The sequence below is a fragment of the Callospermophilus lateralis genome, chromosome 15 (assembly GCF_048772815.1).
Source record: "Callospermophilus lateralis isolate mCalLat2 chromosome 15, mCalLat2.hap1, whole genome shotgun sequence".
NCBI classification, from domain to species: Eukaryota; Metazoa; Chordata; class Mammalia; order Rodentia; family Sciuridae; genus Callospermophilus; species Callospermophilus lateralis.
Genome location: NC_135319.1, coordinates 78,346,500 through 78,360,745, shown reverse-complemented (window position 1 = coordinate 78,360,745; position 14,246 = coordinate 78,346,500). Strand labels below are relative to the sequence as shown.

Here is a 14,246-nt window from a genome sequence, read left to right as displayed (position 1 = left end):
ATCCTGCTCCCTCCTGAAACAGGATGCCATGCCCCTTATGATGTACTATAGACCCTGAGGCCCAGAAAGGAGGGTCCTGCCCTGAGCAAGGACAGTGAGCAGGTGGCAGGGGCAGCAGCCCCTCCCCGGTCATGACTCCTGAGATGCACATCCCAGATCCTCCATCCTGGCTGTGTGAGCTTGGGCAGTCCCTGTCCTTGCAAAACCTTGGACATGGAAGCACTGACTTGGGACTTAGTAATGATGACAACGTGACCATGGCCAGTGCTTATGCAGGATGTGCAGAGTGGCGGACACGGTGCCACACATCGTCTCTCCAGGCCTTTAGCAGGAAGGTGGTCCTGTTTTAGAGAGTGAACCCTGGGCCATTGGCACATCAGCCCTTACTGTGTTCACCAAGGTTTCCCAGTTTGGGCACTTGTGATACTTTTGGCCAGATATTCGTTTGTGATGGGGACTGTCTTGTGTGCTGTGAAATATCTAGCAATGTTCCTGATCTCTATCCTATGATTGCCCATAGCATCAGTCAGAAAGGTCGCCAAATATTGCCAAATGTTCCTTGGAGATAAAATTAGCCCTAGTTGAGAATCTGGTTCTCGGTTGAGAATGGTCCATGGGAAGAACTTAGCACCAAGCCTGGCCCACAGCACACTGGAGCAAGTGTTAGCTGTTCTAGAATGTTCCTCCCAACATGCTGGGAAGGGCAATGCCTGCTCTTAAGTTTAATTAGATATAGCAATAAAGGGGTGTTATAAACACATACTTGGTTATCAATTATCATGGTAATGGTCTTATTACATCATTACGTTAGTAATTATGATTTGCATTATCACATCGTTCACCACTGGGGAGACTATGGAGTGTGCAAAACCAATGGGTCCCCCAGAGGGAGATTTTAGTTGCTGCCAACTTCCACTCTCAGGGTCACCGCTAGCAGGTGACCCTGAGAACCCCACCTACCCACAAGAAAAGCTCAAAATGTGACTTTTTAGTGCCCAACTGGTCAATAGCCTATTTTGGGGGAGAAAAGAAACTGCTGAGACAGGACAGGCACTCAGGGAGGACTCCGAGGCCACCTGGGGGAGGTGAGGACGCCAGTCTGGGCCAGGAGGTGTGTGTTGGAGGCAGCCACTGTCCTTGCTCAGGGCAGGACCACCGCCCCCCCCCCCCCGCCCTTTCTGGCTTTCTAGGCCTCTGTCTCTGCACTGGAAAAGCAAAGAGGTTTGCTCTGATCCAGGTTTTTGGGATTCCTAGAAAAATGTTTATTTATTTTTTAAATGGCAGGGTCCATATAATGTCATATTTTGTTTTACTAAGTAAGGAAATGGGGGGAAAAAACCCGAATGCTACCTGAAGGTATGATTTATGTCACTGTTATTTCTAAAAAGAAAGGAAACTTTAACACTAAAAAAAAAAAAAAAAAAAAAAAAGGGACATCATCTAAACAGGAGAAACAGTGGTTGGCAATCTCATCCTGACATTTTAAGACCAGGGTCTATATTAAATTTTTGAAGGTTAAGAAATTATGGCTTAAAAACTTAAACTACCATGTTATGCTCCATGCACTGTCTTTTGATTATAAATTGGTTAGTTTGGGAGTCTCGATTCTAGGATAGTTTGAATAGTAGACCTCAAAATGTCCAGCTGCTTTGGAGCCTTCAGCTTTATTGTTGTTATTATTTAAAAAATCAGTTGTCATGTCGTTATATTATGTAGAAAAGGAAACAAATGCTTAACGGGAGGTCCCTCAACTTGGCGGTCCAAGAAGGAGCCTCCTCAATTGAGCTGCTGCCCCTGCCCTCTCCCATTCAGGCCAGAAGGAAAGCGAAGTGAGGGGCCAGAGGGGGCTGAGCTGCCTGCTGCTAGGGCTGAGTTCCTCAAGGCCATGATTGCCCATGTCAGGGCCAAGCCCTGCTCTCCTCAGGAGTTCGTGAGACACCCGGGCTGGCCCTGGCAATGTCCATCATGGACACATGCTTGTCCTGCCGCCTCTTTGTGCCCTTTCAAGACTGCTATTCCATGCTCCCTCCATGATCTCATGCTGGGACCATGGGAGGTCCTGAAAAGCACATGCCCCACTCTTTACAGGTGTGTGTCCTTGGGCGGACCCCTGAAACTCTCCATGCCTCAGCTTCCCCAACAATAGTCACAATAGCTAAGACACGTGGGACCCTTGCCCTGGGCTGGCATTCGTATAAATATTTTGCACAATATTATTTAAGATCTAGATAGGTACTAGTATTACTCCTAACTTTACAGATGCAGCAATAAAGCCTGAATACTCTCAGGAACAATGTGCCCCACTTCACAGGCTGGCGGGGAAGTGACTTGCTCAGGACCTACTGCTAGGCGGAAGTGAAGCAGGATTCCAGCTCTGGTCTTCTGACCCCTGGTTCAGGCTCTTTGGCTTCTGCATGTGGCTGGATTAGGAACCCCAATCTCTGGCTTCTGAGCCTGTGCTCCCGACGACAAGTGTGGCCTACTGTGTCAGTCGGATTTTTGTTCCTGTGACCAAAATACCTGACAAGAGCGACTTACAGCAGGAAAGGTTTACTTTGGCTCATGGTTTCAGAGGTCTCAGTCCATGGGAGGCTGACTCCATCATGGCGGAAGGACATGGCAGGGAGAACTTTTAGCTCATGGCAGCTGGGAAACAGAGAGATAGGAAGGGACCAGAGAGAAGACCAGCCCTCCCGGGGCATGCTCCCATCGACCTATGTCCTCCAACTAGGTCCCACCTCCCAGGAGTCCATTAACTATCAGTGGATTAATGGATTAATCCACTGGGTGGATTAATTCACTGATGAAGTAAAAAATCCCCATGATTCAAAAGCCTAAAAGCCCTACCCCTGAGCTTGGGGACTATGCTTTCGATACATGATCCAAACCATAACACCTACCCAGAGCGCAGCAGCTCAGGGCTGTTCCGTGAATCCAGCCCATCTTCGCAACACCAAACTTGTTCTGCAGATGAGAACAAGAACCCTCCCTTTGCAGGATGGTGTGAGGGTGGAACGAGAGAGTGGGTCTAGAGCAAGCTCCACTGCACACAAGGTGACATGATCATGTTTCTCATTAGTACATATACCCCTTCCTCTAGGCACCTGGGTGCTCACATCATTCACTCACAGGTTCATCGTAACTCAGAGACTGAATGTTGCCTCTAGTGTATTTGAAACAGAGTGCTCCAAAACAGGGGTGCCCCCAAACCCCACTTATGACTCTGCAGCTGTCTTCCAGGTCTTAGTATATGGAAGGAAAATAGCAAGGTCGCTGTTTGCTGAAGCCAGATTTGGATGGGCAGTTTTGGGAAGGTCTATTATTATCTTAGGCTCATTCTCTGAAGCCGTCTTTGGGTAGCTGATTCTTCTCCACTCCCCGCCCTCTCCCCTCTTTTATCCTGAAGTCTGGGGCAGGTGTGTTGTTTTTAGGGTCTGGTGAATAGTCAAAGCTGGGCTGGGAGCTGAGATTTCAATAGACGATCCATTTATAAGAGAGTGTGTGGTGCAGTCAGATCTTTGGGGAACCTACATCTTGCTTTCTGACTTACCTGCGATCCTACTGTTCAGCTCAACAAAAGGCGAGTTGAAAGAGCGCTCCCCACTTCATCTGGCTTATGAAAGGAGCAAGGCCTGGCTGTGAAGAGGCCCTGTAGGATTATTCTCTCCAACTTAGAAATTTATCCAATTTTCTCTGTTCTTTATCAGAGTAGAAGGCAAAAGCTTTGCCGGTGTAGACAGAAAGATCGCGGTATAAAAAGCAATCTTACTGACATGGGGTTTTGAAACCTGCTCCCAAGCCTGAGGGATGTCTCCCTCCACCAGTTGGAAGGCAGAGTGGAATTGGCACAGGGGCATTAGCCAGCAGACAGCAGATCAGAAACGGGCTCTCTTTGAGGCCAGCTGTGAGGAGCACTGTGAATCCTGAAATGAAAGAAAACTAAAAAGGCCGAGAGGCTGATTTCCAGAGTGATATTTTGCGTTACAGCAGAGCTTATATCTAAATTAGAGAAATGCCATCGACTTCGTTTAGATCCAAATTTTAGATTTCCTTAGAGAGGCTTTTCCACCTTTAAAAATGCCTAATTTCCATAAAGAGAAGAAGAAAGGGATGCAGGTGACTGTCTCATTGAAGGTAATGGTGGGCAGATGAAGGAATTGTTGTAAGGTTTGATGTTTTGGGGGGCTCCTAATCAACCCATTGTCTTAAAAGCACCTCTTATTATTTTCTCCAAGGAATGGTGCTGTAGTCCTAGTCTTCTGAGCCCTTAAAATGAAGAAAGAGAACGAAGCTTAGCCCATTTTTGCAATATCAGCAAATCATAATGACACAGTGGGACGAGGTAAACTGAGGCTTGAAGAATTAAAATGGCTTACTCTTAGCCCATCGTGACTAAATTTGATTCAGTGTTTTAAATCCTGCTTTCATTGACTCCCTCCCCCCTCACTTTTGCTACCACAAGAACAAAACTCTAACTGGCTCTTGTCCCTAAGTACTCTCACGTGTTTTCATGAGAACAGAGGGGTTGACATGACCTTCCGGTGTCACAGAGGGAAACTGAGTCACATTTTGATTAAAATTTGCCCCTAGTTACAGCAGGTTTGATCTGGGCTCAAAGCAATTTTATCAACCCAACAGTGAGTGGAGCGATTTGATTTGGGCAGGTGGTCAGTCATCTCCCTGGCAGAATACATAAAAGAATCCTGGCCGCTGCCTGGATCTGAGCACATGTCTCAGCACTTTCTTTAAGTGAGAGTTCACGGAAACCATCACCTTTGGCTGCAGATCCTGCTGGTGGGGGCTTCTTGTATCACGTGCAGGATTCATTATCTACCTCCTGGCAGAATGTACAATACAAATGGCTGGACTCGATGACCCGCAGCACGCGCTCCTGAGGAGGGGGCTGAACTGTTGTAAGGAGCCTTATTGCAAATGCCATTGCAAGTCAAGGACCTTCTTGAAGTGCCCTAAGAGTCTTGGGCACTCTGCTGAGAAAGCCCACGATTTTCTTTCTGCAGTTTCGCTACAAGTCGGACCTCACGGCCATGAAGGGGACAGGATGGCTAGCACTGAGATCCCCACAGATAGAGAGCGCCAGGAAGGCGGGAGAACTCATCAGCGAGGTACCATCAACCTGTCCCTACCAGAGTGACATTTTTTTGAAGAGAGAACCTGTTCATGGAGTAGGGATCCCAAGCGGATCCAGGGCTGCTGGATTCCCAGTGTTTTCCCTGGGACCATTTGCAACAAAATCCTAAAACGGAATGAGATTTCCCACCAAAGGAAATCACTATTGGGGAACTAAAGGCAAACATGTTAGAAGGTTCTCAGTAAACCCAGTATATACAATCATGATCTCATATGGCCATTATTTTATTGGAGGCAAGGAGTTTCCACCTGCCCACTGAGTTGACTCATAGTGTCTAGTGTCCAGAGACTGACTGGACACTGATTTCAGATTTAAAGGTGGCACACAGGGTCCTTCACTGAATTCCCCACCAGGTTAATGACCTGGAGATCCCTCCCTTGGAATCCCCTTATGGGTGGCTCTGCCTTCTCCGTGTCCTTCATAATGGGACTTGTCTGGTCAGGGTCCAAGCAGGGTCACGTTGATGCTGAACGCTGTCCTCTGCTCTATTCCTTTATTGTGAAGAGTCTTTTTCTTTAAGAGAGTCAATACCTGTAAAATGTTCCTAATCACAGAAGAGAGCTTGGATCTTTCCCAGGCTATTGATTTGGGTACCCACCAAATCGATAATTTGTTCTCCAATAATGTCACTGGTATATTTGATTTTAAAGGAGGTGGGGTGAAGCCACATTTGGGAAAATGCATGATGTGCGACTGTGTTTTGTGGAAAACTTTGTCTTTCTCTTATAGACCAAATACCGTAAAAAACCAGACAGTATCAAGTTCACCACAGTGGTTGACTCCCCAGATCTGGTTCACGCCAAGAATAGCTACGTGCATTGCAACGAGGTAGGTTCTTTCTCCTCACTCATCCTGGGCATGTGGTGGGGTGCAGCTGCTCAGTGGTCAGTGCTGAAGAACACAGGCTTTGGGTTCAAATCCTGCTTGTGGGGGCTTCCTGTATCACAGGCCTGGTTCATTATTTAACTCCCGGAATGGAAACCTTCTGAGATTGCAAATCTTTTGTCTAGATGACTGTGGGTCAGCTGCTTTCACTCTTCTAACCTCAGGTCTCTTATGTGAGGGGGGTTGCGGGACAGGGGAACAATGAGAGCAATGATTTCATGAGATTAAGTGAATTAAATGAGGATTAAATAAATAAAAGCAAATAAAGCTTTTAGCGAGTATGGCAAGTACTGTATAAATGCCCCTTATTATGGCTTGATCCATAATCATAATGATAATAATGCCAAGTATTATTGATGATCCCTTACCCTGCGAGAGACCAGATATATCTTAATTGCTGACCAACGGCAATGGAATTAAAAGCTTACTATAACCCAGTTTAGTTAAAAAAAAGGAAAAGGAAGAACAGCTACATTCAAAGCTTCTTTCTTTTGCTCCCTGTATAATTTAGCTCCATTTCCTCTATCTTGTATTTATTTCAAGAAGTAGGAACCTATTTTTCCCCCTCCTGGATTGTCAAGGAATCGATCCTGTAAGCATGGGGACAGAGCTGCCCCATCCACACAGGGAGCCCAGATGCTGTACTGACCTGTACATTCGCATTTGCAAAGTCCAAAGTGAATTTGAGACTGGATTAGACTCTTGTATTTTCCTCTTTAAAATTACATGAGACTCAAATACTTTCTAAAATTGTTTGCACTTTTTTTTTTTTTTTTGGTACTGGAGATTGAACCCAGGGGTGCTTAACCCCTGAGCCCAGTGCTTTTTATATTTTATTTTGAGACAGGGTCTTTCTAAGTTGCTCAGGGCCTTGTTAAGTTGCTGAGGCTGGCTTTGAACTTGTGATCCTCCTGTCTCAGGCTCTTGATTCCCTGGGATTCTAGGTGTGTGCCACCAAACCTGGCTACAAGTCTTCATTTGCTGCTCTAGAAGTAGCAATCATGATGTAGTTTGAGTTTTAAAATTGTATCTGCTTGGGTCCTGGGTGAACTATGAAAAGCTTAAATTTTTTTGAATACATGTTGACATTTTATAATAAGAGTAACTTCTTAGGTGTATTATTATTATTATTTCTATTAGTATCAAACAACAAAGGCCTGAGGCTGTATCTTATTACCAGTAAAAATCATGTGTCATGCTCCCTTGCAAAGACTCTCTGAAATATCCACACACCTTAGACTGCAGGTGTGGCCAGCCAGTATGTTGATTTGTGATCCATTTGGAGCAGATCTTGGTGAATGTTTTTAACAGGGTCTATCTGGAACCAGCCACCTCCACTTGACCCTGGTCCCATAGGCTGCTGCCTTCAGGCACAAGATTCTAGAAGGACCTCTCTGTGTGTAGGGCTGGGTTTCACTCCATCCCGTGTGGGAGGGGCAGGAGAGAGAATGAGCTGCTTCTCTCCTGTGGCTTCACCCTTGACCATGAGTCTGCCTTACCCACAGCGCCTGTACAGGTTGGGGGATGCAGAGGCCCTGCACAGATACACCCTGATTCCCGACCACCCTGAGTTCACCCGAGCCCGCCTCAACGCGCTGCACCTGAGTGACGTAAGTGAGCTTCTGGTCCCTGTCCTGTGGGCCTACTTTGTTAAAATGACTTGTGCCCGAAGTGGATTTTATTCCTTAGAAATAGAAGAGTCCTGGGAAGGAGGAGGTGAGAGAGAAAGAACAGTGAACTGAGAGTGGGAGACACTGTTTGTGTGACTTTTGTCACTTTCCTTGCTGGACCTGTTTGCTCACCTGTAAAACCAGGATGAGGCTGAGCGACATGAGGTTCCTTCTGGCTCTAACATTCTGATCTGGGCATGGCTCCACGGACCTCAGTGTGTGCTGGGTAGTGGTCAGGGGCGTGTTCTCCTGGCCCCCGCAGGTGTCTGCATCCTGGTTCCCTCAGCCATCCAGAGGAGGGCAGCCATGATGGAGTGGTGCCACCTCACCCTGCACCTTGGGGAGACGCCCCATGGTAGCCTCTCCTGCCCGAATGCACTTGCCCCTCTGTGCGTGTGTCTGTCCCCTGCAACACTCCAGTTTCCCTGGGACGCCTGCATGACCAAGATGCTGTTTCCTAGACCCAGGCTTGTTGTTAGCAGGGGTTGAGCCCCCCCACCCCCTGGTAGTAATAGAATAGGCAGCTGCACGACCAGGAAAGCTGTGATCCCTGGATAACAGGTAGAGAGGCGTTGGAATCAAAAGACGTTCTCGGATTGGAATAACACAGGCTGAGTGTGTCAGCCTGGGGCAGCGAGCGGCCTCCCAGAGCCCGGCCATTCTTCCCTCCCTGGCCTGGCCATTGTGTCCTGGGGCTCCGTGCGGATCGACAGCTGCTGCCGTTCACCCCAGAGGTGGCCGCCTCGCAGGGGTTGGCAAGAGGCGCCTTCTAGTTAGCGTGTGTATTAGTTTGTTGCGTTTGTAAAGCCCTGTGGGATCCCACGCAGTGAATGCGCTGGTGCTTTGTAAATATGAGTTATTATGACCATTTGATGCTTTTGAGGGATGCACGAGGGATAATTTTAGAACAGTAGCTCTGGTGGGCTGACCTCCATCTGGGGAAGCTGGACCGCCCCCTCCGCAGAGCTGGCTCAGGACATCTAGCTCATTAAGTGGCAAGGATGGGGAGGCAGGGCCTCCACTGGAGGGACTTCTGGAGGCCCATAGCCATGGAAGCTGGGATCAAATTGCCAGTCCACTGGGGGCCCAGCTTAAGGAGGAAAGAAGCCACCCCAAGTTGGTGGCGGGGATCATCTTCCCTCTCATGGGGGGCCAGCCCCACAGAGTCCTCGAGCTGAAATTAGCTGCCGGGGCGTGCAGGTGTGAAGCTCATGGACCTCGTTTGAAAGAGCGCTTCTCTGGGGGCGTGTGGAATACGCACAATTGGATCAAGTGCTCCGCGAGGAGGAGGTGGAGGCAAAGTGACCTTCCTGGGCAAAGAAAGCCATTGAGATGTGCAAGGCAGCCGGAATAACTCAAAATCAAATGGCTCTAATGCGTGAGGACGAGGACAAGACTGTGCCCACTGTGATCAAGAAGAGGAGCGCCCAGGGTTCCAAATCAAAGGGCCTCCAGAATCTAAGGATCCCAGTGGCAAGGCAAAAACCTCAGCAGAATAAAAAACTCAGGAGGAAGTGATCACAATCAGGCAAAGAGTAGACAGGAGGAAGAACAGGAGAAGGAGCTCCGGCCACTCTCTGACCAGATGACCCCCGAGCCACTGACACTCGGAAGCTGGGTGCATGGGACACCAGCGCGGGATGACGTTGGGCTTGGAGGCTGTGCAAAGCTTGGTGTCGTTAGCCAGCCTGGGCCTGGCGTGGAGGCTGTTTTCAGAGAGGCACTGTGTCCCCGACACAGAGGGTGACAGGGCTTTTTGACCATTTGCTATCTGATGAGGTGGGGCCACCAAAATAGGAAGCGCCACGCTGAAGGGGATTGCTGTTCTGCTGCTATCTGAAGGCTCCTCCCTTCTGTCTTTCAGCGCTAGCCGCCAAACTCGAGGGTGACACCCAGTAAATGGAATTGTTTAGGCTCTGTATCCATCAATTAGGTGATTTCCCCAGCATGACGGGTCTGCGTTCCAGGCCCTCGGACACTGTAGATATTTGGTTCCTGGTCTGCGCTGTTGGATTTTGGAGGGGGACGTGGGGGCGAAAGGGAGGGGGATGACCACAGGCACACGCAGGTGACAGACCCGCCCTGCCTGGCCCAGTGCTTCATGGTTCCCTCTGGTGCCAGGCGCAGCCTGGGAGGGGCTGGGCCTCTTCGTTGCTTTCTGCCCTTCCTCCTCTGCTCCATCTCCCAACCCCCCCGTGGAACAGAGGACCAGCCTTGACCTCTATTTCCGGGTGACAAGAGTAAGATTCTTTAAGGGCCCTGCCCCGCTGTGGCTGATGAAACAAGCGAGTCGTGATGAGGTCTGGGGCCGTCACTTTGTCCTCTGTTGGTGATGTGTGGCTTGCCTGCTGTCTCCCTTCTCTGTGGCTGAATAAAAGCGAGCCCTCCGCTGGGACCTCCCGAGGACGCCTTTCATGGAGTCATTCCCTTACCTTGGAAAAAAAAAAAAATCGCTACATGAAGGCGCTGGAGATTTTGACACCTCCATTGGTGGTGTGGGTCTACCCGAGGACCGAGGCTGTGATTCCAGACTCCTGGAGGGGGCCCGGGGGACAACCTGTAAAGGGAAAAAAATGAAAGAAGGGACATGAAACACATGGGTCACGAACTCAGGTTCTTGACAATACACTGAATCCAGGTGAAGGCTCCTCCCTTGGAGCAGGCCCCTGGGGTGCTCAGGAGAGGTGTGGGATGTGGCATCAAAACCAGGCCGAGCCCTCACCCCAGGAGTCACTGGAGCTGACCAACCCGCAGGTGTCAAGACCCCAGGAACAGCACCGGGTGGGAGGAAACTGGGTTCTTGAACTTTGAGCTCCGGCCCGTAGAACTGCAGACCCTGGACGCAGAGAGTGAAGGCAGAGATGGGAAGGAGGGGGAAGGGGTGTCTGAGACCCAGGCCCACAAGAGCAAGATCCAGTGGTCGGGTTGGGGGCTTAGAGCTGAAGGCCTTCATGGCCAGCCCCAGTGATCCCAGAGCTGGGGAGTCCCCAGGATGCAAGGGGGCCATGGGAACCATGTTTGGGAACTCCTCCTGCTGAGAACCATAATACGGTGACAATGGAGTCACCCCTGCTTACCCACGATTTTCCTTTCCCCGTCTAGAAAGTCTACAGAAACTCCTGGGAGCAGACCCGCGCTGGCGGCTACGACTTCAGGCTGGACGCCATCCCGTTCCAGACTGCCCGGGCATCCAGGGAGATCGCCAGCGACGTAAGGCCCCGCGCACTCTGCATTGCTGAGAGGGTTGCTTGGTTTCCCCGGCTCTGCTGAAAGGCACAGGACAGGCACCAGGACTGTCACAAGTGCCCCTCTCTCCACATGAAACCTGAACGTGGATTTCAAAGGAATGAAAAATCAGGCTGTTTTCTAGGATCTTAGCCAGAAAATTGGGGTGGGGAAGGTTGCCTTCCTACTCTCTTAAGAGTGGACGGATGAGCATCTGGAGGTCAGAGAACATGTGATTGGTTGGTGTGCAGTGAAGGGACCTCTTTTAGCCGAAGTGCATGTGGAGAGGAGAAAGCCTTTGGGCCTGTGCCCTGCATTGGCTTGAGTTCAAATCCTGGCTCAGCCACTTAGGATTTGGCTGTTTTCTTGAGCAAGTTGCTGATATTCTCTGAACTCAAACTTCTACGTCTACGAAATGGAGATTTAATACTTATCTTCTAGGACTGATGTAGGGATGGAAATGAAATGGCTTACAGTGTCTGGCTCATGGCAGATGTTCAAAACCCGGCTGCCATAATTAGTGAAGAGGAGAGCTTCAGTGACTAGCCAGGAGACACAGGCTCACCCCATGGCCACCTGCCTGCCAGTCCACCGTGAGATAAGTACAGAAATCAAGAGCTGGTGATCAGAAACGTCCTTAGCAACAGACATTGAGGCAGCAAAGTGTGTGGTCGATTGGTGGACTCTTCTCACTCCACAGGGTAACGGCCAATCTGGGTATTATCAAGAGCGCGTGGTCCAACCGCACACGGGTCTTTGATGGAGTAGAAATTAAACAACACAAAATGAGACAGGTCCCTCACCATAAATGATTTGAGAAGCACCTGACTAGGTCTGGAACTAGGGAGCAAAGGAAGAGTGGGCATGCTTCTTGTCCTGTCGGAGTGTTCATTACAACAGCAATAGTATCAAGAGCCACCATCGGTGGGCTTGAATTGGTGCTGGACTTGAAGCCCCACCCCCATCTCACTGAATCCTCTCAACACCCCCTGGGGTGGAGAGTCATCCTTCCATTTTATCAGAGAGGGAAACTGAGGCTGAGGGAGGCCCAGCCAATGACCCAGGGCCACAGAGGTAGGTCTACTTGAATCCAAAGCCTGTTTCTCGCCACTGTGGTGCTTCCTGCTGAGGATCCTGTGGGCTTCCTGGAGTCTGGCCCTGGAGGGGAGGTAGGCTCGTGACCCTCTGCTCTTCTGACTTGCAGTTCCGGTATAAAGAGGCCTTCCTGCGGGACCGGGGCCTACAGATTGGCTACCGCAGCATCAACGATGACCCGAGGATGAAGCATTTCCTGAACGTTGGCAGGCTCCAGAGTGACAATGAGTACAAGAGGGACTTTGCCAAGAGTCGGTCCCAGTTCCACAGCCGCACAGACCAGCCTGGCTTCCTCCAGGCCAAGAGGAGCCAGCAGTTGGCCAGCGACGTGCATTACAGGCAGCCCCTGCCCCAGCCCACGTGCGACCCCGAGCAGCTGGGCCTGAAGCACGCGCAGAAGGCCCACCAGCTACAGAGTGACGTGAGTACCTTCACAGGTCCCATGTTCCCTTCTGGGGCGAGCCAGGCTGGGACAGCTTCTGAGACACCTTAGTACCAGGAGGACTAGAACAGTAATTGCCATTTCTCAAATCTCTCCTGGAGCCCAGGCTCTGTGCCAAATGCTTTTCCAGCATTGTGTCCCATTGTCCTCAACCCCAGGACTGTTTCATTTTATAGATCAGGAACTCCAGACTCAGAGAGGTTACATAACTTAATCAAGATCACACAGCAATTAAGTGGCAGACCTGGGTTGTGACCCACCTTTGGCTTGATGTGACAGCCCAAGCTCTTGATCGATCACTATACTACCTCCAGTGGGTCCTAGTAATCACCCTACCCAACTCTTTCACTTTCCCTGGGAAGAAACTAAAGCTCAGAGGAGGAAAGTTAAGTTAGTGAGTTAGAGCAGGCCCCAGATCCTCCTCACCCTCATTGCTTGAGTGGGCAGATGAGGGAAGCTGCAGCTGGCCAGCTCAAGGTCCCCATGCAGGGAGCCCCTGCTTAACATGACTCCGCTCCTCTCATCCTGGCTTTGCTGACAACTACGCATTCGGCTTCTTCTGGCTTCCTTTTAAAAAGAATCCTATCTGCCAGGTGGTCCGAGAACCCCAAACCCTGCTGACTTGTTCCTCCTGCTTCCTCCTTCCCCCAAGGTCAAGTACAAATCAGACTTGAACCTGACTAGGGGTGTCGGCTGGACCCCTCCCGGCTCCTACAAAGTGGAAATGGCTCGGCGGGCTGCAGAACTGGCCAACATGAGGGGCCTGGGTCTCCCGGGGGCTTATGTGAGTAGCAAGTAATCCCTGCCCCCCCCCACCCCCGTCTTGCAAGACCATGGGAAAGACAAACTCATTGTTTCTTTTCAAAGTTTATTTTTGGCCAAAGGGCAGCTGGCGCTAAAGAAGTGTGAAACACAGCTCGAGCGAGGCGCCTAATTTCCTGGGTCTGAGATGACCGGGCGGATGACATGTGGGTTAAACTTCCTGCAGGGTTTTCTCTGAAGTCGCAGCCATTAGTTCTGCAGAGGCAAACCTACCAGGGCGACATCAATCCCGGGCCAGGGCAGCCCGGGCTGCGTTGACTGCTTGCTCGTTACGGGCGCGGGAAGGGTCAGGGACTTTCTGGCTACAACAGTCTGCGTTTTGAACCCTACTTTGTTCAGAAGAAAGATTCCACGGCTAAATGAGAGATGGGCTCTGCTGCTTTCCCGTCCTTGCCTTGAGGGTCACTTTTCTTGGGCTGGGTGGGGGAGGGGAGGGTGAGCATGTTCAAGGCTCCGGGGGGCATCTTGGTACGTCTTGTGGGAGCAGGGCAGGGGCTTCCTTTCAACTGAGGGAAGTATGTTTGGTTTCTGCAGGGGGAGCCGGAGGTGGTGGAGGCTGGAGGTCACCCGAGGGGGGAGGTGAACCCAGATGCCACTGAGATTCTGCACGTCAAAAGGAAAAAGGCTCTGTGGATGTGAGCAGGCAGCCCACCCCCCATTCTCGAGAGAGACGCCACAGAGGAAGTCTGCTTGCCAGACACAGCCGTGCTCAAGATGGCCTTGGTTTGGGCAAGATGTGAAACACAGCACACCAGCCCATCCCCAGAGCTGCCTTTATTAAAATAACAATTCTGAAACCAAACGGAGGAGGTTGTATTTTTTTGGTCCCCGCCCCCGCCGCCTGAGGAGGGTAGCTGGTTGTGTTGAGTGCCTCAGTGTTTGGAATGAGGAGAGTCCAGGTGACTGCCCCTGGCGCTGGGCATCCTGCAATCTCGCATTTGCAGATGTCCCCGGTGAA

General features: G+C 50.4%; 1 protein-coding gene across 3 annotated transcripts in view; it reads left to right on the top strand.

Annotated features, from left to right (window-relative positions):
- Positions 1–14,090, top strand: part of Nrap (nebulin related anchoring protein) — a 71,201-nt gene extending 57,111 nt beyond the window's left edge. For all 3 annotated transcript variants that reach the window (XM_076835277.1, XM_076835278.1, XM_076835276.1), the window contains 7 exons: positions 5,019–5,123; positions 5,879–5,977; positions 7,540–7,644; positions 10,807–10,914; positions 12,134–12,445; positions 13,119–13,250; positions 13,823–14,090. In XM_076835277.1, coding sequence (XP_076691392.1) covers positions 5,019–5,123; positions 5,879–5,977; positions 7,540–7,644; positions 10,807–10,914; positions 12,134–12,445; positions 13,119–13,250; positions 13,823–13,927 — 966 coding nt within the window. In that variant the 3' untranslated portion in view covers positions 13,928–14,090. The remainder of the gene's footprint in view (positions 1–5,018; positions 5,124–5,878; positions 5,978–7,539; positions 7,645–10,806; positions 10,915–12,133; positions 12,446–13,118; positions 13,251–13,822) is intronic.
- Positions 14,091–14,246: the final 156 nt, after the last annotated feature.